The 27,500-nt window shown below is 45.8% G+C and overlaps 1 protein-coding gene across 2 annotated transcripts in view; it reads left to right on the plus strand.

Annotated features, from left to right (window-relative positions):
- The window catches only part of LOC139553735 (AT-rich interactive domain-containing protein 1B-like), a 398,895-nt gene that overhangs the window by 15,655 nt on the left and 355,740 nt on the right, over window positions 1-27,500 (plus strand). For both annotated transcript variants that reach the window (XM_071366350.1, XM_071366351.1), the window contains exon 2: window positions 15,638-15,832. In XM_071366350.1, coding sequence (XP_071222451.1) covers window positions 15,638-15,832 — 195 coding nt within the window. The remainder of the gene's footprint in view (window positions 1-15,637; window positions 15,833-27,500) is intronic.

Here is a 27,500-nt window from a genome sequence, read left to right on the forward strand (position 1 = left end):
TCTGTCTCTGTCTGTCTCCCTGTCTGTCTCTGTCTGTCTCTGTCTGTCTCTGTCTGTCTCTGTCTGTCTCCCTGTCTGTCTCCCTGTCTGTCTCTGTCTGTCTCCCTGTCTGTCTCCCTGTCTGTCTCCCTGTCTGTCTCCCTGTCTGTCTCCCTGTCTGTCTCCCTGTCTGTCTGTCTGTCTCCCTGTCTGTCTCCCTGTCTGTCTCCCTGTCTGTCTGTCTGTCTGTCTCCCTGTCTGTCTGTCTCCCTGTCTGTCTGTCTCCCTGTCTGTCTGTCTCCCTGTCTGTCTGTCTCCCTGTCTGTCTCCCTCCCTGTCTGTCTGTCTCCCTGTCTGTCTCCCTGTCTGTCTCCCTGTCTGTCTGTCTGTCTGTCTGTCTGTCTCCCTGTCTGTCTGTCTCCCTGTCTGTCTGTCTCCCTGTCTGTCTGTCTGTCTGTCTGTCTGTCTGTCTCCCTGTCTGTCTGTCTGTCTGTCTGTCTGTCTGTCTGTCTGTCTGTCTGTCTGTCTGTCTGTCTGTCTGTCTGTCTGTCTGTCTGTCTGTCTGTCTGTCTGTCTGTCTCTCTCTCTCTCTCTCTCTCTCTCTCTCTCTCTCTCTCTCTCTCTCTCTCTCTCTCTCTCTCTCTCTCTCTCTCTCTCTCTCTCTCTCTCTCTCTCTCTCTCTCTCTCTCTCTCTCTCTCTCTCTCTCTCTCTCTCTCTCTCTCTCTCTCTCTCTCTCTCTCTCTCTCTCTCTCTCTCTCTCTAGTTCTCTCTCCTCTCTTTTCTTTCTCTTCCCACCTCGATCTTATTCCTCTACTATCTCTCTTTATCGCTCTGTGTCTCTCTCTTTCCCAAAGTGTTTTCAACTCTCCCCTCCCTCCCCCTCCCCTGTCAGCCAGTCCTTGGTGTTGACCTTCAGTGCTGTAGTTAGGTAGTTAGTGGATGACTGTGGTGCTGCCTGCCTGCTGCACTCATTAAGCATTAAAGATGAATAGTTCCATTATAGGAGAGGAGGAAAAAAGACAATCAGTCCAATTAGAGATAATTAAGCGCTTGGAGGGCGAGAGGAGCTGAAGGACGAGGAGACCTGGGCTCTGTAGGTCCTCCTCAGCCCCAGCAGGTGTGTGTGTTTGGGGGGGTTACTGAGGTTTGGGGGTCAGTGGAAACACCTCGTGTTGACCTGTGACCCCTAACCCTGTGTCACTCCCCCCGTCAGCCCCGTGGCATGATGGGAGCTTGTTAAAGAGAGAATGTTTGAAATGCCAAGCCAATACCATCACCTTAACAAACATGCTCACTCTTTCATTCTTTCCTTAATGGATTTTATGCGGATGCACTTTCAATATTTATTATGCTGGGATGAAGGAGAAATCCAGGGTCAGAGTCTGAAATCGACTCCCTCTCTGTTTTCCCTATCAGAGCCCTGTTTATTTGTACATTGTTAATTTGTTATCACTTGGGTCTTCTGTGAGATTTACAGTATTTACCTCATTTCTCCCTTCATGTTTTCATCATTATGTGGTGAAATTGAAACAGCTGTACTCCTCTGGGTGTTGCACATGTAGGCCAATAAAAATCATCTGCCACTTGGAGAAATGAGAGAGAAATGAGGCCGTCCACAGAGGACGAGGCTCCTCCAATGGTAGCACTGCTGCTGTCCTAACGGGAAACTCAGGTGGGTCAATATTACATTGTTCAGACACTGAGGAGCAGGAATCTGAGGGAGCTTTATATCACCTGACAGATACATTAGATTGAGCAGAAGTATTTCACAGATTAAAGAAGGGGATTATACATATGTCGTTATGGGTTTGTATTGTGGAATCCTGTGAATGTGTGTTTCAGAGGTAAATAGTGCATGACAGAGGGCCTATTCTCCTTGTGTTAAGGCCCCTGCCTTCTGCCTTGTGTGTGTTTGTGTAGTTGGGCGTGCAGCTAGCTCTGGTTTCTGCTTGTCAGGTGCCTCTGCTGCCTCTATTCCCTGTTGGGTCCCTGCTCAGGCCTGTCACTATGGGCCCTGTGCGCATCAGAAACCATTATACCTAATGGCTATTCCACATATCATTCTCCCTGTGTTATGACACTTATTTTATGACTGCTTACATATCAAATATTTAAATGAACAGAATAGGGGCTGGCTGATGCTGGAGGGAGAGACATGCATTTCCGTGCACACAGGCTGCAGGCAGACAGCGAGAAAGAAGAGAAAGAAAGAGAGGGGGAAGAGAGGAGAGGAAGGGAGGAAAAGCCGTCAGACGTAGGGAAGAGAAATGTTTCGCTTGCCTCCAATCAAAGTGCCAGAGGATGTTTTTTCACTTACGCCTCGCAGTAGCTGGTGGCGGGCAGCGGCAGAGGGTACATCCGTCAGCGATTCTCCTGGGCCGGGCCCGACGGCAGGGCCCCAGTGGCTTGTAAAAGCAGACCAGCGTAGTGTACCAATATCAATCGCGTGCCAAGGAGAGCGAGCTGGAGAGAAAGTAGAGGTAAAAACAGAACATAACACAACAATGTGTATTGAAAAAGGAAGGACAGAGGGAGGGAGCGGTAGAAGACTGATGTATCTATCTGTTTCCTATAGAGAGAGAGAGAGAGAGAGAGAGAGAGAGAGAGAGAGAGAGAGAGAGAGAGAGAGAGAGAGAGAGAGAGAGAGAAAGCAACATGCAAAAGCAACAGGGTCTTGTGGCTGAGCCGAACCAAGCATCTTTCGTCTGGCTGGGTTAGTCGGAGGCCCATTACGTTCAGGCTAATCTTAAAATAATTAATTGTAAGTTGGTGCTTTTAAAGAGAATTGTAATTGAATCCAAAATTAGACCTGGGAAAGAGGACACGTCTGGCTTTACTGTGAGCCTGCTCCCTTTCCATCCCTCCCTCCTCCTCCTCCTCCTCCTCCTCCTCCACCACCTCTTCCTCCTCCACCTCCCTCCTCCCTCCATCCTTCACACCCTCCCTCCTTCATGCGGAGGAGAGAGAACGCGAGGCAGGAAATGCTAATGAAATGCATATTTGGGGAAAAATGGCCATCTATAACTTATCTGTGTTCTTTGAATTTGAATGATGTGTGAGTGAGTGGTGTGATGTATTGTGCTTGTAGAAGGGGCATTCTGTCAGGCTTTTATTGCTGTAAACAAATGTGAGATAAAGAAGAGAAGTGGAGTAATACAGTAAACAGAATGGAATGAATAAATGTAGCTTTTGTTGTGAATAATTTGTGAGGGATGGAAGAGAAAGCTATGTTTCCCCAGAGAAGATTGACATTTTGGTTTTATATTGTTACTACTGACTGAATTGAAAGATATTGGATATTGGCAACGGCAGGGTTTGTGCATTGCTGTTGCCTTTGTTTTGCTATTGTTTCTTTCTCCATGGTCGTAGCTTAGGAATGGAGTCCTGCTCGGAGAGAACCTGTAAAAGCAGCTCAATGTGCTTCCACTTACCCATGCTGCCTCCCAGATGCTCTGCCTGCCTGCACCATGACCCCTGCCTGGCTCGCTGGATCAAAGCTCTGGGACGGGGCTGCCCTCCAAAAAACATCTGCCTCTATGTGACTTGACGAGAGGCCTCGGAAGAAAGATGGTGTTGGCTTTGAGGTCAGATAGAGGGTTTGATCTCCATGGGGAAACATGGGAACCCTTATGGTGAGACCTGAACCAATTGTGTTGGATGTGTAGTTTACTGCTGGGTCTGTATTGGGCGTACTGGGACCTTTAGAATAAATAGTGTAGGACGGACTCTTCTTCCTCTTATTATGTTTCTATCTATGGATCAAACAACACATTCCTTCCACAGTAGAAGTATTGCCAAGTGTCTGTCCACTGTCCAAGACTTCACAAACAGCTTGTTCTCCCAGCATCTGGCCCCAGATGTAATGATGAAGCCAAGTACACATGGTGAAATTAAGCAGACTGGGCAGTTCAATTGAAGGGTGTGCTATGGCCTTTCTCTATGTTTTAATATGTCTGTGCTTTAAAAACACAGCAATAAAAACATGTTATGGTTGTAGTCTATTAAAAATAAGAGAAATGAAGGTGGGTATTTTTGTTAACCAATTGCTTGTCCAGACCAGGGCGTATGTTGACAGTATTGGTGTTGATGAATAAAGCCTTAGTTCACTGTTCCATAGCCTTAGTCTTTAGTGATGCTTCTTCAGGCTGAGAGGCCTCCACGTGTTTTCCCTGAGATTGTTTTTTCAGCGGTGGCAGAATTAGCAGGAGGGGGGTCTTCCTGGGGCATACGGTGCGCCGCTGCTAAATGCATTTAGGGGAAACACTGCATTGGGGTGTGGCTGAAGCCTGGGTGGGTGGCTGGAGCCTGGGTGGGCGGCTGGAGCCTGGGTGTGTGGCTGGAGCCTGGGTGGGTGGCAGGAGCCTGGGTGTGTGGCTGGAGCCTGGGTGTGTGGCTGGAGCCTGGGTGTGTGGCTGGAGCCTGGGTGGGCGGCTGGAGCCTGGGTGTGTGGCTGGAGCCTGGGTGTGTGGCTGGAGCCTGGGTGTGTGGCTGGAGCCTGGGTGGGTGGCTGGAGCCTGGGTGGGTGGCTGGAGCCTGGGTGGGCGGCTGGAGCCTGCGTGTGTGGCTGAAGTGGCTGAAGCCTGGGTGTGTGGCTGGAGCCTGGGTGTTAGGCTGGAGCCTGGGTGTGTGGCTGGAGCCTGGGTGGGCGGCTGGAGCCTGGGTGGGCGGCTGGAGCCTGGGTGTGTGGCTGGAGCCTGGGTGGGCGGCTGGAGCCTGGGTGGGTGGCTGGAGCCTGGGTGTTAGGCTGGAGCCTGGGTGTGTGGCTGGAGCCTGGGTGGGCGGCTGGAGCCTGGGTGGGCGGCTGGAGCCTGGGTGTGTGGCTGGAGCCTGGGTGTTAGGCTGGAGCCTGGGTGTTAGGCTGGAGCCTGGGTGTGTGGCTGGAGACTGGGTGTGTGGCTGGAGCCTGGGTGTTAGGCTGGAGCCTGGGTGTTAGGCTGGAGCCTGGGTGTTAGGCTGGAGCCTGGGTGTTAGGCTGGAGCCTGGGTGTTAGGCTGGAGCCTGGGTATGTGGCTGGAGCCTGGGTGTGTGGCTGGAGCCTGGACAGGCATTAGGCTTTTGGCTTGCTCTCATTTATCGCTCAGCACCACCACACCATGTTCTCATCCAGTTTGCTGATTGATTCAGAGGTCTTAAGAGATTGGGAAGCGACCTGGGCTCAGCGCTCTCCCCTGGATTGGCCTGGAGAGGCCATGGGGGTCACAGCCAGCCCATTTCCAGAGAACTCCCGGGTCAACCAGCCCATTCAGCCAGAGGCACAGGGAATTAAGAGGAACATCAACACCTCGATGCTCTTGCCTTATGCCGCTTGGGAGGGGTGCAGAGTGGGGGAGGGGGGACCTGGCTTATAAATATCCTAGACAACCCCCCAAAAGACACGCATGCACACCCTCTCCATCCAGCCTCAGTTCTCTGAATGTAACTGCAGTGTGATGTATTCACCAGCCTGCTGTTGTCTCATCTATACAATGTCCTGACAATGATAAATCAACAGCAGCCAGCGCATCATGTAGAAAATGTTTTTCTAATTAACTTAGTAAAATTCCCGCTGCGCTATCAGACAGTCGCCGTGCCTCGTACGGAGTCCGATAATGAAATCAATTTGGTTCAAATTGTTTCAGGTGACTTTTAATGAGTATCTAATAACCGCCGGAGGATAGAAGGTCAGGATATCTGTTTGTTGTTTTATAAGTGATGGATCGCTCCACAGAAAACATGGATATCCAGAGAGGACTAGGCTGGGGTCCAAAGCACAATGACATTGTGTCATTCAGTCCCTGTAGTGTAGTGGTGATTCACTAAGACTGCACTATGGGTTTGAATGCTGTACCTGAGGAGGGATAGAAGGTAGCACATTCAATGGATTGATGAAGACCTAAGGGTTGAATCATTGCCATAATAATTTGGGAGCGTTCTATATACTGTAGCAGTGCAGTCTTCCATTTTTATAATGCACGACTCGAGGCCATACTCCTCTTGCTCCATGGTTAGGGGAGCAGCTGAATAGCCTGTTTATTATTAGAGCAGCTAGAAGCAGAGAGGCTGACTGATGAAAGAGAGAAGGAGAGTGTAGTTCTGCCCAGAGGAACCTTTAACTTCATTTGTGTATCTATTGCTCCTCTTAATATTCAATTCTGTATATTTCCCCTTCTCTGAACACATTACCGGGGAATAGCCATTGCTAATTCATAAACACACTTGATAATTCTGCCTCATTTATAGTTATTGGAGCCAATAACTATTACTTCTCTTCCAGACCATTCTATTAGCCTAAGGGGTGATTCCCCTGAATCGCTAAAGTGTAGATTTAATATCAGTGTTTATGGAGGCTCTGGTCTCTAAAGAGAGAAAAAACACAGCACATTTCCTCAATAAACGAATAGCCTCTCCTCTCTCCCTGGGGCGATGGATTTATTGTGCTGTTTTTTTCCTCTTTCATATGGTTGCGGAACGCGCCCGGCGCCCCCAAGCGTCTCGTCTCCCCAGCAGCCTGCCTTTCTGCCTGGCCTGCCTGGCTCTCTGCCTGGCCTGCCTGGCTCTCTGTCTCTGTCTGTCTCTGACTGGGAGGGAGCACATTCCTCTCGTGCCACGACTGCCCTCCCTCACATGAAATAACTGTGTAGCGACTGAGGCTCTGTCCCAGGGTTCCTGCTGGCAGGAAGTGAAGCGTCTAGCACTCCAACCGAGCGCAGGCCAGGCCAGCTCCTCAGAGAGGCTGGGAGAGACAGACTCTTCTTTCTTTCTCCTCCACGTCAATATCAGCTCTATCTCATCATTCAGACAGCAGCCAGCCAGCAGAGATAGGTCTGATCATCTAGTGTCTCTGATGATTTAATGGTGGAATGAATGGGTGCATCTAGCAGTGGCACAAACATGGCAGGCCTGGCATAACACTGACAATCCACTACTGTTGATAGACTGCCTGGTGAGAGATACAGGATACTGGCATGGATGTGGTGTGGTAAGCGCTGGGTTGGTGTGTTCCATGTTGTTTGTGTCCCTGCTGCTGTGAATGTGTCTGTCTGTTAAGTGCTGTATTTGTTTTCGTTCTGTGCTGGTGTGTTTGTGTCAAGTCGTCTCGTCATCACAAGTCTCATTTTTTCATAGAGTTTTTTTCCAGGAGGATAAGAGTTCCTGCCATCCTCAAACCCAATCTCTTCTAAGACAGATGAGCGCCCCTCCCTCCCTCTCTCCTCCTCTCCCCTCTCCCTCCCTCTGTTCCCTGCTCTAACGACGGCTGCGTGCTCGGCGTGAGGAACCAAACGCTCTGCCACTTTACTTTAGCGCAGGGGGATGTGTTTTGAAACACACGGGATGTGTTGTAAATATTGGTGTCAAACACGGAGGGCACTATTACCAACCAGCACCTCAGCATCCTAACACCAGGGAGAGCAATTACCAGCATGATCTCAACACAATAGTATGATGCTACTGCTGCCTGCCTGCATGACAACAACGGACTCTTATCTGCCTCCACTCTCTCTCTGTCTTTCTCTCTCTTTCTTTCTCTCTCTCTCACTTTGTCTCTTTTCTCATTCTCTCTCTCTCTCTCTCTCACTATCTATATGACTCCTCTGTCTCTCTACTCTCTGTCAATCTCCCTCCCTCCCTCCCTGTAATAATTTAATGCATCTCATTCCTAGCCGGCCTTCATGCCTAGCTGCCTGTGCCACCCAGGACTGAGCCGGTTGGGCTGAGGAAAGCCAATTTGCTCCACCATGACTCCCCAGGGACCATTCACACGCTCACTGCTGACATTTGCTAAGAGACATTTTGCAACATGGAGAGGATTGTTGTGTTAAGCATATTGAGATTTTGTATTCATAAAGATTCACTGATGCACTTTGAATTCAGTCCTGGCAAAGCACCTGCTTCTTTACACTGGAGGGGAACTAGATCACAAAGTCAATGTTGTTGTAGGGTTTTTAACCGTTTACCAGCAGTGTACGGTGCTGTTACAGGCTGATTGTTACATGGAGCCCCTCTGTAACGTTAGTTTAAAAAATGCTTGACACAAGACAATTCACTTTAGTAGTTCAGTCTCAGTGACTGTGTAAAACAACCTCTCCCTCAACGTGATCAAGACAAAGGAGATGATTGTGGACTACAGGAAAAGGAGGACAGAGCAAGTGCCCCCATTCTCATCGACAGGGCTGCAATGGAGCAGGTTGAGAGCTTCAAGTTCCTTGGTGTCCACATCACCAACAAACTAACATGGTCCAAGATTGCACAACAAAACGTATTCCCCCTCAGGAGAATGAAAAGATTTGGCATGGCTCCTCAGATCCTAAAAAGGTTCTACAGCTGCACCATCGAGAGCATCCTGACTGGTTGCATCTCTGCCAGGTATGGCAACTGCTCTGCCTCTACAGAAGGTAGTGCGTACAGCCCAGTACATCACCGGGGCCAAGCTTCCTGCCATCCAGGACCTTTATACCAGGCGGTGTCAGAGGAAGGTCCTAAAAATTGTCAAAGACTCCAGCCACCCTAGTCATAGACTGTTCTCTCTGCTACTGGAGCGCCAAGCGGTACCGGAGCGCCAAGTCTAGGTCCAAGAGACTTCTTAACAGCTTCTAACCCCAAGCCATAAGACTCCTGAACATCTAATCAAATGGCTACCCAGACTATTTGCATTGCCCCCCCCCCCCCCCCCCCTATTTTACGCTGCTGCTACTCTCTGTTATTATCTATGCATAGTCACTTTAATAACTATACCTACATGTACATATTACCTCAATTACCTTGACAAACCGGTACCCCCACACATTGACTCTGTACCAGTACCCCCTGTATATAGCCCCGCTATTGCTATTTTACTGCTGCTCTTTAATTATTTGTTACTGTAATTTATTTGTATTTATAAATTTTTTCTTAACTGCATTGTTGGTTAAGGGCTTGTAAGTAAGTATTTCACTGTAAGGTCTACACCTGTTGTATTCAGCGCATGTGACAAATAACATTTGATTTGATAAAAGACTGGATAAGAGTATTCACTTGTGATTTGTTTTAAAGGAATTCACATATTTACCATTTGCCATCAGGTGATGTATTTTGCTGTCATCGTGGCTGGGCAGTTAAGAGTTAACATGCCTGCTCCTCTCCTCTTGATGACATCAGTATTGTCTTTGCATCCATGAAATTAAATGTCTAATCTTAGTCAGCAGGAGTGGGGAATTCGCACACATTAATATGGAGCTCGATCTCCTCTCCCTCCTCTGCAGTCTCTCCCTCCCTGTTCTCTTCGGTATGAAACGGTCTATGTTTGGAGCTAATGCAGGGCTTTCTACTGCAGGCACAGCCGTAGTGTTACATTTTTAGTACGTCTTGTCCTAGCACAAGAGTGTTGCACATGGAATAATGATAAGACAGCTAGCAGTTAGCTGGGGAACGATGTGATGGTCATTGTGTTTAATAAATGACCTTGTCCATGGTGTCCAGAATAACTATGTTGTGAGGCTTGGGACTGGACCACAGCAGCCGACTACAGCTAGCTAACAGGGCTTTTCTCTGGGTGGGCTCAGACCTCTCTCTCCTCTCCCTCTGACCATCCATCCAGCTCAGCCATGGACCAAACCCAGGTCAGAAGAGACAGGTCAGAGGAGACAGGTCAGAGGAGACAGGTCAGAGGAGACAGGAGAGAGGAGACAGGAGAGAGGAGACAGGTCAGAGGAGACAGGTCAGAGGAGACAGGAGAGAGGAGACAGGTCAGAGGAGACAGAAGAGAGGAGACAGGTCAGAGGAGAGGTGAGAGAGGAGACAGGTCAGAGGAGACAGGTCAGAGGAGACAGGTCAGAGGGGGGGAGGTCAGAGGAGACAGGAGAGAGGAGACAGGTCAGAGGAGACAGGTCAGAGGAGAGAGGAGACAGGATAAACATGTTAGCAGGTGGGGCTGGTGTGAAGCTAGAGCTGGACACAGACAGTAAATGACTGTAATGACAGTCTGTTGGAGGAAGGTGGTGATTTGGTCATCTGTGTGGAGGACAGGACAGTGATGACCACAGTGACTGGCCACAATGCCTGGCCTGGCTGCAGGGCTGGAGCCGTGTGTGTGTGTTTGTGAGCTTGGCTGGGCTATCACTGCTTTCAGCAGCTCCAAGACTAGCAGTTTATGATGGAGCTGCATATGAACACATGCAGGCAATCACATTTTCACTGCAACATGTAGACCAATAGGAGGCAACCAGTTCAATTTATGTCCCCACATTCAAAATGGAATTACAATAATAACCATTAAGTAATATTGTTTTTATGTCTATGTGATTTTGAAGGGTAAAGTCTGTTGTTTCCTAATCCACATTTCACTATGTTTTGTGGGGATTATTTTGTCTTTGCTGATTAACAACTTTGCACATTAAAGTGAAAGACTGTAACCATTTTGAAGTCAGAAAATCAGAGTCAATAGAACTCTGAAAAGCAATTTAAGCAGTTTCACCCGGTTGTCATTTTTCTAGTGTTCCTTTCTTAATAGCTTTGTTTTGCAATAAGCTCACGAGAGTTGGAAACTGCAGGGGAGTTCATGAATTGAATTTCAGATTTAGCACTGAATTAGTATTCTCTTAACACCTCAATTGAATGGCATGCCCAGATGAACAAAACTGAAAATTCATTGGAACAAATAAAGAAATTGTACTCTATTCCCTGTGACAGTTTTATCTACTGTCCCTCTTTCTGATACATGATTCAATTTATATTATTAATCTTTTCAAAAGTACATCCGTTCATCCAAGGAAAAAAATCATATCTATTTGCCATCAACTCTTTTGGTGTAGTATGAACTAGATAGTTGGCTCATCCCTGGAAATAGGCCTAGTTTGGGATGAAATCTCATTTAATAGAACTTTACAGGACAATATTGGAGTAGCACTTAAATCACTTTAGACAATTGAAGTCAGTTTAGAAAATCTTCCGTATGTTGCGGCAGCCTCCATGGGTTTAACTGCAGTAATGTTGTAACTTTAGCTCTCACTAGGTATTCTTCCATTTGAATGATGTGTTTCCTTCCCCAAACTAGGGAGCCCTTATTCCTGGTCTGAGTTTAGCAGTGGCATTCTGAACTTGGCAGTGACATGAGTGGATTTGCTCAAGTTGGGCTCAGTGTATTGGCAAAGGGATTCCACTTGATACAGACCAGGGAGGGGAGAGGAGGAGAGGGGAGAGAGGGAGTGGAGGAGATGGGAGAGAGGGAGGGAGGAGAGGGGAGAGAGGGAGGAGAGGGGAGAGAGGGAGGAGAGGGGAGAGAGGGATGGAGGGAGCGAGAGAGGGAGGGAGGGCGACCTGAGCGTGTCCCATATCGCAGCAGAGTGAGTGTCAGAGTGCCCTAGATCTGTGGATTGAAGAGTGGTGCCCTTTAGCCACACAGGCCTGCTGAATGTTAGGCAGGGAGGGAGGGCAGGGAGGGAGGGCAGCCTGCTGCAGGAAAACACTAACACCACACTAGGGCTGACCCCATTTAGTCGAGCCGTGGCAAATAAATACAAAATATTACACAGGAGACACCTGTCTGATTCACGCCTGTCTGAGTGGACTAATCCATTGTGGAGGCCGCAGGGATGGCACACCAGTATCACCAGTAGTACATTTATCGTTAATTCCCATTATTTCTAATTTACAATGTTTGTTTCGTTACCATAATTTCTGTTAATCCAGTCAATATATTATTATTACAGTCTTACCGTTGTCATTGTAGGAGTGGACTCATTGTTTGCAGAGCGCACAACCTAGGCTACACTTGTGAGAATATTTGGAGGTTTATTTAATTTAATTTATGAGTTGTCAATTTGTTCATTGTCTTTTGTTTGGAGAGCTCCTGTCAATCTTGAGAAAGGACACGCACCTGATTACACATATAGAAGTAAGAGTAGTATACCTGGCCTGCGCGCAAATGTAGGCCTATAAATGTAGGCCTATAAATGTAGGCCTATAAATGTAGGCCTATAAATGTTCCCATTTTGGGATCTGATACTATTTCTGATTGTCTTAACTCACCATCACTGTGGAGCTTCTTAGTAAATTAAGTCGGTTTTTACATCCATTTAGAATGACAATAGTTCCTCAAAGTTGCCTGTTTGAAAAATATTTACAGCTATCTCCCTTTCCGATTACTACCAGGCATGAAAGGGGGAAAAAAATGTCATGCTCTGTTTCGGTGGAAAGGTGATAAAATAGGCCTACCTGATTACTTCTTATCCCTTGTTAAACAGCCTACAGCTGTATGTCTGTCTGTCCGGAGCTCACTGGCGCTGGACACTCTGAGGGCCCACAATATTTTATACAATGTTTGCTAGCACAAGCTTCGGCTGGACCAAGCTAATACATTAGTTGATACAATGTTTCAAGTTCCTTGCAGACAGGCCATGCATAGCCAATGTGATTTATAGGATATTTATTTTTATCAGGATATTTTCTACCTTCGGGTTGCAATGTTTTTATTTGTTGGCTTTTTGTAGGCTATTTTTACATATTGGCAATGACAATAGAAGTTACTTTTAGATTTGTATCATTTTCATTTAGATAGAATTTTGATTAACCACATGACATTGATTTTGAGACATGAAGACTTTACTATAAATGAAATTAAACTCTGTGTATAATTTTTTTATTTCAGTGCTTAAAGCATCAGACAAGCTCAGTAGCCTACATATAGTTGATTTTATTCAAACATAGGGTGTGTCTATATATGGAAAAATACACGTAAAAAATAAAAAATGTGACTCTCGATCAACCAACATTTGTTTTTGTCGGTGACAGCCCTACAGTAGCTCTATGTGTGCTTGGGTTTAAAGTGATGGAGTTTAAAAGGGGGTTGTGTGTATAATGATATTCCTGCAAAAACATTATTTCAAAGTATAAACCTCTGAACCTATTGCATTTGGTGTACTTTATGTACGTGTGTGTGTGTGTGTGTGAGTGTGTGCGTGTGCGTGTGTGTGTGTGTGTGTGTGTGAGTGTGTGCGTGTGCGTGTGCGTGTGTGTGTGTGAGTGTGTGTGTGCGTGTGCGTGTGCGTGTGTGAGTGTGAGTGTGAGTGTGAGTGTGTGTGTGTGTGAGTCCGCTTCATAACACACATACTGTAGTATCATTACTCTTTGCTCCACATTATGGCACTTGTTTCCACTTTTTTGTCAGATTATAGTCACTGGTGATTGAGTGAGTGGGTGGTTGTGGTCATCAGTCTGTGCTCAGTGGTTGTGGTTGGTACAGTGATTGGCAGAGCTGTATCATGGCTATTTGGAACAATTTGAAGAGCAAACAGGCTACAGAAAGGACCATCCATCAACCCTGCTCACAGAATATTGACTTTGTTTTTTAAATCTTATTTCTATAAAAAATTGCATTTACTACATAAAAGTGTTTGAACAAACGTTATACAACTTCCCACAACTGAATGAATGCTGTGGATTTGCTCCTTGACATACAGTTGAAGTCGGAAGTTTACATACATTACATTAGCCAAATACATTTAAACTCAGTTTTTCACAATTCCTGACATTTAATCCTAGTAAGAATTCCCTGTCTTAGGTCAGTTAGGATCATCACTTTATTTTAAGAATGTGAAATGTCAGAATAATAGTAGAGAGAATGATTTATTTCAGCTTTTATTTCTTTCATCCCATTCCTCCTGACAGAGCTGGTGTAACTGAGTCAGGTTTGTAGTCCTCCTTGCTCGCACACGCTTTTTCAGTTCTGCCAACACATTTTCTATGGGATTGAGGTCAGGGCTTTGTGATGGCCACTCCAATACCTTGACTTTGTTGTCCTTAAGCCATTTTGCCACAACTTTGGAAGTATGCTTGGGGGTCATTGTCCTTTTGGAAGACCCATTTGCAACCAAGCTTCAACTTCCTGACTGATGTTTTGAGATGTTGCTTCAATATATCCACATAATTTTCCATCCACATAATTTCCCTTCCTCATGTTGCCATCTATTTTGTGAAGTGCCTCAGTCCCTCCTGCAGCAAAGCACCCCCACAACATGATGCTGCCAACCCTGTGCTTCATGGTTGGAATGGTGTTCTTCAGCTTGCAAGCGTCCCCCTTTTTCATCCAAACATAACGATGGTCATTATGGCCAAACAGTTATATTTTTGTTTCATCAGACCAGAGGACATTTCTCCAAAAAGTAAGATCTTTGTCCCCATGTGCAGTTGCAAACTGTAGTCTGGCTTTTTATGGCGGTTTTGGAGCAGTGGCTTCTTCCTTGCTGAGTGGCCTTTCAGGTTATGTTGATATAGGACTCTTTTTTACTGTGGATATAGATACTTTTGTACCTGTTTCCTCCAGCATCTTCACAAGGTCCTTTGCTGTTGTTCTGGGATTGATTTGCACTTTTCGCACCAAAGTACGTTCATCACTAGGAGACAGAACGCATCTCCTTCCTGAGCGGTATGACTGCTGCGTGGTCTCATGGTGTTTATACTTGCATACTATTGTTTGTACAGATGTACGTGGTACCTTCAGACATTTGGAAATTGCTCCCAAGGATGAACCAGACTTGTGGGGGTCTACATTTTTCTTGGCTGATTTCTTTTGATTTTCCCATGATGTCAAGCAAAGAGGCACTGAGTTTGAAGGTAGGCCTTGAAATACATCCACAGGTACACCTCCAATTGACTCAGATGATGTCAATTAGCCTATCAGAAGCTTCTAAGGCCATGAAATCATTTTCTGGAATTTTCCAAGCTGTTTAAATGCACAGTCAACTTAGTGTATGTAAACTTCTGACCCACTGGAATTGTGAGACAGTGAATTATAAGTGAAATAATCTGTCTGTAAACAATAATTGGAAAAATTACTTGTGTCATACAAAGTAGATGTCCTAACCGACTTACCAAAACTATAGTTTGTTAACAAGAAATTTGTGGAGTGGTTGAAAAACGTGTTTTAATGACTCCAACCTAAGTGTATGTCAACTTCCGACTTCAACTGTATCTCCTGGATATTGTCCGTTGATTAGCTCTAGCAGCCAGCCAGCCAGCCAGGCATTGTATACAGTACTGTACAGTCGGCCATTCTGCTGCTCCCAGCAGGGTTGGCTCAGGCGTTATTGAGTTGGGATGTGAAGCTATTGTTTAGGGAGGCAGAGATGAGCCACACAGAGCCCCCCCAACCCCCCCCCCCCCATGTCTGACTGGGACAGAGGGAACAAATGTCATAAATCATCCATAATCCACCACACTGGAGAGGAGAGGAGAAAAGGGGAGACATCACGCTTCACATAATCTGCCCTGCTCACAAATCCACCATACGGGTGACAGATTAACATTAGCCTGACATCTAGGCTACGATTTTCCAGTCACCTCACCGGGACCCAGAAAATAACCTGTAAATGTGAATGTAAAATACTTGAAAGGAAAAGATTTCTCCTGGCATCCCTCTCTTTTCAGGTTCAGTGTACTGTGTAACAGAAGAAGCGTATTTGACAAACAGAAGAGTTGCATATTACTGTTAAATACCTCTGTAGTCCACTTACTGGAAATGGAAATTCACCTGGGAGAACCATTTTTATGGGGGTCTGGGGGCATCCACCCCCTGCAGAAATGTGACACTAAATCCTGTACTTTGGTGTGCTCTGAACTGCATATGGAATGAATAGACTTTCAAAAAGAGTTGTTCTAAAACATTTCACAAACCGTCTTTTCTCTGCCCTCTTGTATTGTGTCCAGGTGGCCTCTAAGGACTTCATGGCTATGAAGCGCTCCCAGCTCTACGGGATGGGCAACAACCCCTACTCTCAGCAGCAGCAGGGTGGGCCCTACCCCAACCAGCCATACGGATCGCCCACTCCACACCGATACCCAATGGGGATGCAGGGGAGGGGCCAGGTGGGCATTGGCGGGATGCAGTACCCTCAACAGCAGGTATATACACTATGTTCACATCAGGAAGATGATGTTCTGTTGCACACTCGCTCTCTAGGGCCAGGATCTTTTCCAGAACATCTGATGTGACAGGAAAATCAGCAGGCTCTTTTCTTCCCTGATGCTTGACACTTGATTTAAGTGTACTTTAATAGCAAGCCATTCTGTGTTCTCTGAGTGTATCATGTCAGATGGTACAGTAGAGTGTCAGATTGATTAGTAAGTATCTCAGTGTGATTGAGAAAGCATCCTCTGTACAGTAGATTACAGGAACTGTCACAGTTGTCATAAATGGCATTGCAATGGATATTTGTTTCTCATTTGGAACAATATCTGTATTTCTTCGAAGGATGGCATGTTTCATTTCAGATCTATCCCAAAGTGCCACGCAGTGCCGCCTCTGATATTTCTGTGGCTCGCATCTGGAAGTGGCAGTTCATCAATGCGTTCCCCATATCCTCCCTCTGGAATGGGCTGGTTGCTGTCTTTAGTGTGATGAAACCAAACCCAGTACTGGAGGAGTCATTCTAACAACAGTCAACATCTGTCTCTCACAGTCAACAGCCGCACTTCACTAATATAATGATTCAGTGTTCCAAACAATGATGTGTTTGTCCTGTCTAACGCACCCTAAAGTCAATCGCATTTGGAGTGTGTGTGTGTGTGTGTGTGTGTGTGTGTGTGTGTGCGTGTGCGAGTGCGTGTGCGTGTGTGTGTGTGTGTTAGAGATAGAGTCTTGTCTCTGTACGCATACTAGGACAATGGCTCAGTCAGTTTGGTTGGTTTTTAAACAACTGTGTTTGCTGCCAAAGCAGGCCAGTCTATTCTATAATTAGCCTGACCTGATGGTCAGAGTTTTAATGTGCCTCGCCAAGGTTTGTTGCACACATGGTGAGAGTAGATATGATATTGAGAAGGACAGACAGACAGTCTTTATTCTTTCTGATTACATTTATATTATAAACCAGGGATGGGGAACTGGCTTACAGGCCCTGAAAAATAAATACAAATAATAATAATAGTAAAATTGCATGAAATTAGTTTTACAATTGCAAAATCTTCCGTCTGCCCATGGCAAAAAGTGTAGAATTGTAGCATTCTTGCTTTAAAACTTCAACATTTTCTTTACACCCCGTGGCAAAATGCTTAGAATTGCACAAAAATGAACTCTAAAAGTCTAAAAACTGTCTCCGGGGGCTACTAAAATGTTTTGCTCTCAATGTGGGGGAGGGGGAATGGATGTGGGTACGCAGACCACTGAGGTTTAATAAGAACTGGAGACTGCGTCCAAGATGTGCACCCATTGTTTTCAAGGCAGTCTACTCACTCACTCACGCGCGCACACACACACGCGCACACACACACACACACACACACACACACACACACACACACACACACACACACACACACACACACACACACACACACACACACACACACACACACACACACACACACACACACACACACACACACACACACACACACACACACACACACACACACAAAATTCAGCCATGGTGGCGGTGTATTCTGAAGTCAAGCCAGTACACAGCACTACACAATAATCCACATACTTAAAGAAGCAGTAGAGGCTCAGCCCTTTGTGTCGTTTAAACTGTTTTCATTATTCACTCTAACATTCTCATGTTCAATATTATTTACTCTCCCATTCTCATGTTCAATATTATTTACTCTCCCATTCTCATGTTCAATATTATTTACTCTCCCATTCTCATGTTCAATATTATTTACTCTCCCATTCTCATGTTCAATATTATTTACTCTCCCATTCTCATGTTCAATATTATTTACTCTCCCATTCTCATGTTCAATATTATTTACTCTCCCATTCTCATGTTCAATATTATTTACTCTCCCATTCTCATGTTCAATATTATTTACTCTCCCATTCTCATGTTCAATATTATTTACTCTCCCATTCTCATGTTCAATATTATTTACTCTCCCATTCTCATGTTCAATATTATTTACTCTCCCATTCTCATGTTCAATATTATTTACTCTCCCATTCTCATGTTCAATATTATTTACTCTCCACTTCTCATGTTCAATATTATTTACTCTCCCATTCTCATTTTCAATATTATTTACTCTCCCATTCTCATGTTCAATATTATTTACTCTCCCATTCTCATGTTCAATATTATTTACTCTCCCATTCTCATGTTCAATATCTCATTTTCATTATTATTAGATCCCATGGTCTAGCCAGCATGGCTGGAGCTGTGTGTGTGTGTGTGTGTGTGTGTGTGTGTGTGTGTGTGTGTGTGTGTGTGTGTGTGTGTGTGTGTGTGTGTGTGTGTGTGTGTGTGTGTGTTTGGGTCTGTGTGTGCAGACTGACTGAGACTACAGACCACATCAGAGACTTCTTTCTACAGTTAAGCTGCTGCTACTGCTGCTGTAGGCTGCTTCTGGCTCACTGTGATGACATCAGCACGCTCGGGCGCCACATAAACACAGGCATCAGAGACCTACTGTAATGCAGTGAGTAGAGGGATGTAGATGGAAAACATGCATGCAGGCTAGCACTCACACAGATACACATGAGTGGGGATGCGCACACACACACAACGCACGCACACCATTCCATAACTGTGGACTCACACACACACACACACACACACACACACACACACACACACACACACACACACACACACACACACACACACACACACACACACACACACACACACACACACACACACACACACACACATACACACACACACACACACACACACAAAACAAATTCCATTTTGGTCTTATGAAAATCAAGCTAATTACATGGGGAGAAAGTCCAAAGAGCCGCACAGAGCCGCAATGCAAAAATAATTAGCTAAATTATTGTTATCCCTCGTTATGGCCAAGGGAGGCCAAGGGAGCTAACTTCTAAAGTTATAATTATCTGGTGTTCACATTAAAGTGGAAGGCACCACAGTGAATTTGTGAAATATAACCAACTGAAAGTAATGAGTTTATATCTGGGGAGATAAAAGTGTTTGAATCATCAGATTCATCTTTACAGTGTGACGAGCAAGATAAATGGAGACTAGGCGATGAGAGAGAGGGTCAACAAGCAGAAGACAACTTCTCGTCTCTTCTCTGGTTGGTGCTGGAGCCAGTGTGGACCTGACAGAGACAATGGCATTTTTTCAATGTTTTGGAAATTGAATGCTAACTATTTTTGGCTTGGAAAAAGCTCAAAAATCATTATGATTTCATTTTAATGTTTAAAAAATGTATCCAAACCGAAGTCTGTGATCATTTTTGAATCATCAAAACCAAACCGACCTCAAAAAGCACTGATCGCTCAGCAATACTACCAGGCCCATGTTGCCCAGTGTTAAGAACAGAAATTACAGATCATTAATATTACATTGTATTGAATCATATTGTATTACACACTTCAGGGCCGGATTAAGAAATCATTGGCCCCGGCAGGCACGCAATCATTTTCTGTACTAAGATGCACTTTGATGCATGGTAAATATACTGTTGAGGAAAAGGCCACTTTATAATAAAGCGATATTAACATTTGCGATGTGGCATAGGCTATAGTTGAGTAGAGGCGTTTTTAGGATTTCCACACATGGGGAACATTTGCTAGCAGGGTACACATTGTTTTTGCCTTTTAAAAAACGCATTTCATGCAATTCTACATCATTTACAGGTATTTATTTGTATTTATTTAACCTTTATTTAACTAGGCAAGTCAGATAAGAACAAATTCTTATTTCCAATGACGGCCTACATGATAGAAGACATTAGCTGAATCTTTTTTAATACTACAAAAATGACCTAAATGAGTGGCTATATACACTGAGTATGCAAAATATTAAGAACACCTGCTCTTTCCATCACACCAGGAGAATCCAGGTGAAAACTATGATCCCTTATTGATGTCACTTGTTAAATACATTTTTAACTGACTTGCTTAGTTAAATAAAGGTTAAATGTAAAAAAATATATATAATAATTAGTATAGATCCACTGTCAATGAAGACTGCACAAATGTCTGCATACTTGATCTGGGGAAACACTGGGGAGGTGCTTGGGCTGGTCCGGTTCAGTAAAGCCTCAAACATAAATTGTCCTCAACAGTGAAATAGGCTACTTAATGGGGAGGCAGAACACACCACAATTCAAACTGTTGTTAGAAAATAAAACTTGTGAGAAAATATTTTCAAATGGACAAGTTGACACATGGCCTATAGATAATTAGCAGGCAGCACGTGTCTTGGTTTGAGGGCAGCGCTGGTTAACTATCCAAGTGGCGCAGCGGTCTAAGGCACTGCATCACAATGCTAGAGGCGTCACTACAGATCCGGGTTCGGCCCCGGCCTGTGTCGCAGCCGGCCATGACTGGGAGACCTATTGAGGCAGCGGACATTGGCCCAGTGCCGTCCGGTGTGTCCTTGTCCCATCGCGCTCTAGCGACTCCTTGTGGCAGCCGGGCGAATGCATGCTGACTTCAGGCTGTACTGTGCTTTATAAATACATTTGATTGATTGATCGATTGATGGGACAAGACTGTAATTACCAATTAGATATCACTAAATTGGGGTGAAAAAAAGTGATAAATAGTACCAAAAAATATGAATAATAATAATTTCCAATCATATTTTGGAACAGTGAGTGCATTCTGACATCAAGCGCATATAAAAACTCACGTTGGGGCAATAAAATGACAAAAGTACTTACATTGTATTTACTATTTAAAATTGCTGCTAATCGTCTTCTGCATCTCTCCGTATCTTTTATCGGAAAACAGTGACATTTGGTGCCTTTTTCCCTTGATGTCCTCTATACTGTGCAGCCTTGCTCTTTTCCACTTTGCATAACTAACTTTTCCACCAGCTCTTTCTGTGACATCAAGCTCCGTATAAGGGCATATCGTGACATTTCTACCTAACAGGGTCTCCACCACGAGGGCGAACATGGGCAGTTGTTACCTATTTCCTCGGCTGTGGCAGTAAGCTACATAAAATAGTGATGTATAATAATCGCAAATGTTTTAGGTGGAAAAGTACACATTCCTGACTCAAAGCCAATAGTACCTTTATCCAAAAATGGCTATTTCTGCTGTCTGCTTTCAATACAACAATGATTTTTTTAATGAATTCACAGGCAACCAAGCAGAGCGAGGCTTGCATCCTGCAACGTCAGTAGTCACATGACCTGTTTTTGCTGTTTTGCTGTTTCAGTACAGCACTACAGGGAGAGTTGAGAGGTATAGAGATAAAACTCAGCTGAACTAGTTTCAATGTATGGAATCACTTGGGAGTTTCTGGATTTTGGATAAACTTCTCCTTTAAATATTTCAGTAAAATTATCATCCTTTTTTACCCCCAGTAAGAAACTTCTAGCCATTGGCTGCTAAAAGCTAAGAACTGCTAACTAACTGGCAAGAACAAAAACAATCAACAACTTCGGGAGTACAGAACCCTAGAAATCAGCCGAAAGCCTTCTAGTGGATAAAGTAAGAACTGGTGAAAATGCACAGTCAAAGAGGAGAATAATTATTGTCAAGAAAAGGAAAAAAAGAAAAGAGGCACACTAAGAGTGGGGTTCTCTGCCTCCTGTCTAGGTGTCTCTGTGTGGATAGAGGATACAGGTATCTCTGCTGGCTTGTGGATTAGTTCTATCCCAGGTTTAGTCCTCTCCCTTGGGGGTTGAGCTGCCCTGACCACCCCTCAGCCTGGAGCATTAGAGCGAGATGGTGGGAAAGGACTGGCAGCTCCTCCAGTTATTAACTCTCTCTCTCTCTCTCTCTCTCTCTCTCTCTCTCTCTCTCTCCCTCTCTCTCTCTCTCTCTCTCTCTCTCTCCCTCTCTCCCTCTCTCTCTCCCCTCTCTCTCTCTCTCTCTCTCTCTCTCTCTCTCTCTCTCTCTCTCTCTCTCTCTCTCTCTCTCTCTCTCTCTCTCTCTCTCTCTCTCTCTCTCTCTCTCTCTCTCTCTCTCTCTCTCTCTCTCTCTCTCTCTCTCTCCCTCTCTCTCTCTCTCACACACACACTCCACCTTTCCATGACTGTGGACTCACTTCCAGAATATGTCATGTAAAATACACACTCACACACACACACACACACACACACACACACACACACACACACACACACACACACACACACACACACACACACACACACACACACACACACACACACACACACACACACACACACACACACACACACACACACACACACACACACACACACACACACACACTCCACCTTTCCATGACTGTGGACTCACTTCCAGAATATGTCATGTAAAATACACACTCACTCACACACACACACACACACACACACACACACACACACACACACACACACACACACACACACACACACACACACACACACACACACACACACACACACACACACACACACACACACACACACACACACACACACACACACACACACACACACACACACACGCCCATCCCCAACTCTCCTCAGCAGACTCAGACAGTCAATTAAAGTGATCTGTCTCTCCCACCTCTCTTTTAAACAGCCATGGTAGGCAAGCAGGAGGCAAGCAGGAGGCAAGCAGGAGGCAAGCACAGGTACTAAACTATGTTTTATCTCTGAAGGAAAGCCTCCGCCCTCAAGCAAATGTGGCGCTGCGTTCAGTCAGGTAGAGTAAGTGTGTGTGTGTGTGTTGTGTGTGTGTGATGTGACAGAGGCAGCGTCCACAGGAGGCAGAACAAACAGCGCAGGGAGCCAGGCAGAAGGACCTGTCTCAGGACGAGACGGATGTTTGTTTGGAAGTAGAAAGTAAAAAGGCTGTCAATTCCACTGTAATTTCCTGTGATGTCAAAGTTGGCAGACAGAAAGGAAAAGGAATTTGAAGGAAACGTTAGCGTTTGATGTGTCGGAGGGGAGGGGGAGAGATTGTCTGTGAAATGAAAGAGGGAAAATGTGTCAACAAGACAGTGAGGAACCATTACCTGTGTCTGCTGCTTGTTCTGACACAGACTCGCCTCGGCCAAGTTAATAGAATCCAACCATTAGACTGGAGTGGAAATGTGGCTGTGGCCAGCGTCCATTCTTCCACTGGTGAAGACCTCTGTCCTTTCTGCTTGCCTTTTCTTTCCACTGCTACTTGGAAAGCTTTTCATTCAAAGAAACGTGTTTTTTCCTCTCTTCTGTTCGTACATTCAACCTTGAAGTAGTTTTTTCTGGTTCCTCCCGCACCATAGAAAGTGTATCCCACTCTCCCAGATGGGCTCCCATCACCTCTGTGTCATGGCTATCGACTGCAGGGAATTAGCTGGGTCATTTATGGCATTGATTGAGGCGTGTTGGTGAGGAACACTTGGAGCCGGTGTAATCACTAAGGAGCCTGGCGGCTGTCTCTGGGGTTAATGTACTGAGCGCTGGTCAGCCTGATGGATGGCTGAGAGGGACACATCAATTACACCAGGAAGTCAGAGAGGACCGGGGCTGGTGAGGGCCCATGGTGGGGGCCAGTGGAGGATGGTGGGGGCCGGCGATGGGGGCCGATGGCCCTTTGAAAGGCTTTTTGAAATGTTGAAGGCTGCTCTTCAAAGTCCTCCTGCTTCTCCTTCTCATCTACCACTCTCCTCTACCCCTCCCCTTCTCATCTACCACTCCTCTTCTCTACATCTCTCCTCTACCCCTCTCATCCACCCCTCACCTCTACCCCTCTCCTCCTCATCCACCCCTCTTCTCTACATCTCTCCTCCACCCCTCTCATCCACCCCTCCCCTCTACCCCTCTCCTCCTCATCTAGCACTCTCCTCTACCCCTCTCCTCCTCATCCACCCCTCTCCTCCTCATCTACCACTCTCCTCTACCCCTCCTCCTCATCCACCCCTCTTCTCTACATCTCTCCTTCACCCCTCTCATCCACCCTTCTCCTTTTCTCCTTTCACCCTCTCCTCTATCCCGCTCCTCTACCCCTCTCACCCTTTCCTCCCCCCCTTTACTCCTCTCCTCTCACCCTCTCCTCTCCTGCTCTCCTCTCCCCCTCTCCTCTTCTCCTCACACCCTCTCCTATCCCTGTCTCCTTTTCTCCTTTCACCCTCTCCTCTACCCCGCTCCTCCACCCCTCTCACCCTCTCCTCCACCACTCTACCCCTCTCCTCTCCCCCTCTCCTCCACCCCTCTCCTCTTCTCCTCTCACCCTCTCCTCTCCCCCTCTCCTCCACCCCTCTCGTCTTCTCCTCTCCCCCTCTCCTCCACCCCTCTTGTCCACCCCTCTACCCAGGGACCCAAGGCATAATTTCCAAACCACAATTAAAACAAGAGACATTAAGAGGGATGGAGAGAAGGATAGAGGAAAGTAAAGAAACAGGGAAGGATGGAGAGAAGAGGACGGCGGTACGGTGAAGCAGCCAGGAGATGTATGGAGGCTGATTCATTAAGGTTCCTCCTGCTGCAGAATAGATTACGTTTCAGGATCAATTCAATTAGTGGGAACCCTGCGCACGTCAGTGGCTCCAATGGCCTGCTCTCATTTGTTACTTTTATTACCTACTGTTCTATAGGCCCCAGCCAATCAGCCGTGAGGAGCAGGACGCCATGCGTTCATTAGCTACAGATAAAAACGTCTTTGCACGTCGTCCCTCACACAGCCAACTTGTTGGTTTTCCATTCAAGCCCAGCGTCAGTTGTATTGAGGTACAGTTTGCCTGTCTCTTCCATTTAAATGTCTGCTATCGCTTGTGAAGAATGTTTGAATAGGTTGGGAACTGCTCCTGTTTTTGAAGCTGCCCCCATTTTTGTGGAGTGTAGTAGAACAATGCTACTGTAGTTCGGCCTAAATTGGTGAATTGAATCCAGATTCAACATGCCCTCCCTAATGCTTTGGATTCAGACAGATTTCTAATACTGTCACTAATGGCCGATAGTGGGAGTACGTTCTCTCTGTGTGTCATAATGGCCAATGACTGATAGCTGATGGCTCATTACTCCCAGAAGCAACAACACTCACTGTGATATTTTTTATTGCCTTTATTTGTGCTGAAAGCCTACAAACAGCAGGACAGATTAAAAATAGTATCTGCCATTTAGCATTGTGCCAGATGGAAAGAGGGGGGGGGGGGGGGGGGGGGGTTAGAGAGAGAGAGAAAAAGAAAGAGAGAAGTAGAAGGATAGAGCGATTGTGTGTGGGAGAGAGAGTGGGAGAGAGAGAGAGAGATTAGTGCTAGATTAGTTTGGCTGTGCTGAGATTCATCTTTCTCTCGCTCCACATTACAGATAGATTTATACAGGTCAGGTCTGCCTTTACAGACCACAGTTTGTCTTGCATTTAGACTGGGCTAAATACTGCCGATATTCACACTCTCCCATCCCATCCACTCTCTAGATACTTGGAGGAACATTAATAAGCATCAATTAATTATTTATAAGTAGTGTGTACTAGATAATAGAGTATTTAAGCATATTTAAACATCTACCATGCATGAGAGCATGTAACACGCATTATACACATTGATTAGCATTGTACAGGGAAGATGCAAGATGGTCGCCTCGCTTCGAGTTCTTAGGAAACTATGCAGTATTTTGTTTTGTTATGTATTATTTCTTACATTGATACCCCAGGAAATCTTAAGTCTTATTACATACAGCTGGGAAAAACTATTGGATATAAGAGCAACGTCAACTTAGCAACATTACGACCAGGAATACGACTTTCCCGAAGCAGATCCTCTCTTCGGACCACCACCCAGGACAATGGAGCTAATTCCAGTAGGCGATCCAAAACAACGACGCCTCAGAAGAGGCAGGCGGAGCGGTCTTTTGGTCAGGCTCCGTAGACGGGCACATCGCTCACCGCTCCCGAGTATACTACTAGCCAATGTCCAGTCTCTTGACAACAAGATAGACGAAATTCGAGCAAGGGTTGCCTTCCAGAGAGACAGAGATTGTAACATTCTCTGTTTCACGGAAACATGGCTCTCTCAGGATATGTTGTCGGAATCGGTTCAGCCACCGGGCTTCTCCATGCATCGCGCCGACAGAGATAAACACCTCTCTGGGAAGAGGAAGGGCAGGGGTGTATGCTTTATGATTAACGACTCATGGTGTAATCATAACAATATACAGGAACTCAAGTCCTTCTGCTCACCAGATCTAGAATTCCTTACAATCAAGTGCCGACCATTCTACCTACGAAGAGAATTATCGTCAGTTATAGTCACAGCTGTGTACATTCCCCCTCAAGCAGACACCAAGCCAGCCCTCAAGGAACTTCACTGGACTCTATGTAAACTGGAAACTATATCAGCGTATTGATTGCATGACACATAGGGTTAATAGTCTCGACCACTGCTACTCTAACTTCCACGATGCATGCAAAGCCCTCCCCCGCAAATCCAACCACGACGCCATCTTGCTCGTGACGGCTTAAAGGCAGAAACTCAAACAGGATGTACCAGTGACGAGAACCATTCAAAGCTGGACTGACTACGCTCCAAGATTGTTTTGATCACGTGGACTGGAATATGTTCCAGTCAGCCTCAGAGAACAACATTGATCTATTAGCTGCCTCGGTGAGTGCGTTTATAAACAAGTGCATTGGCGATGTCGTAACCACTGTGACTATTAAAACTTACCCTAACCAGAAACCGTGGATAGATGGCGGTAATTGCGCAAAACTTAAAGCGCGATCCACCGCATTTAACCATGGAAAGATGACTGGGAATATGACTGAATATAAACAGTGTAGTTATTCCCTCCGCAAGGCAATCAAACAAGCGAAATGCCGGTACAGAGACAAGGTGGAGTCGCAAGTCAAAGGCTCAGATATGAGACATATGTGGCAGGGTCTACAGGAAATCATGGATTACAAAAAGAAAACCAGCCACGTCACGGACACTGACGTCACGCTTCCAGACAAACTAAACATCTTCTTTGCCCGCTTTGAGGATAATACAGTGCCACTGTCGCAGATCGCTAACAAAAACTGGGCGGCGTCGCCCGGAGGCTCCGGACTGGAGGGCGACTCCGGAGGCTCCGGGCTGGAGGCCGTCTCTAGAGGCTTCGTGCCATGTCTCACCCCTGGAGGCTTCTTGCCATGGATCATCACTGGAGGCTTCTTGCCATGGATCATCACTGGAGGCTTTGTGCCATGGATCATCACTGGAGGCTTCGTGCAATGGATCATCACTGGAGGCTTAGTGCCATGGATCACCACTGGAGGCTTCTTGCCATGGATCATCACTGGAGGCTTCGTGCCATGGATCATCACTGGAGGCTTCTTGCCATGGATCATCACTGGAGTGGAGAGACACACAGGGGGCCTTGTCCTTGGCCGAGGCACCGGATACACTGGGCAGTGGAGGCGCACTGGAGGTCTCGAGCGCAGAGCTGGCACAACTCGTGTGTGCACACCAGGAGCTTCACGTTTCGTTTGTTCTTGTGCTTTATTGTTTTGTTTGGTGAGTTTCAATTTATTAAATTATGTGGAACTCTACGCACGCTGCGCCTTGGTCAACTCATTCTGACGATCGTGACAACTTTAAATAATGCCACTTTAATAATGTCTACATATCTTACATTACTCACATCACATGTATATACTGTATTGAGACCCAATCACTGGACACTTTAACAAATGGATCACTAGTCACTTAAACAACACCACTTTAAATAATGC

The sequence above is a fragment of the Salvelinus alpinus genome, chromosome 25 (genome assembly GCF_045679555.1).
Source record: "Salvelinus alpinus chromosome 25, SLU_Salpinus.1, whole genome shotgun sequence".
NCBI lineage: Eukaryota > Metazoa > Chordata > Actinopteri > Salmoniformes > Salmonidae > Salvelinus > Salvelinus alpinus.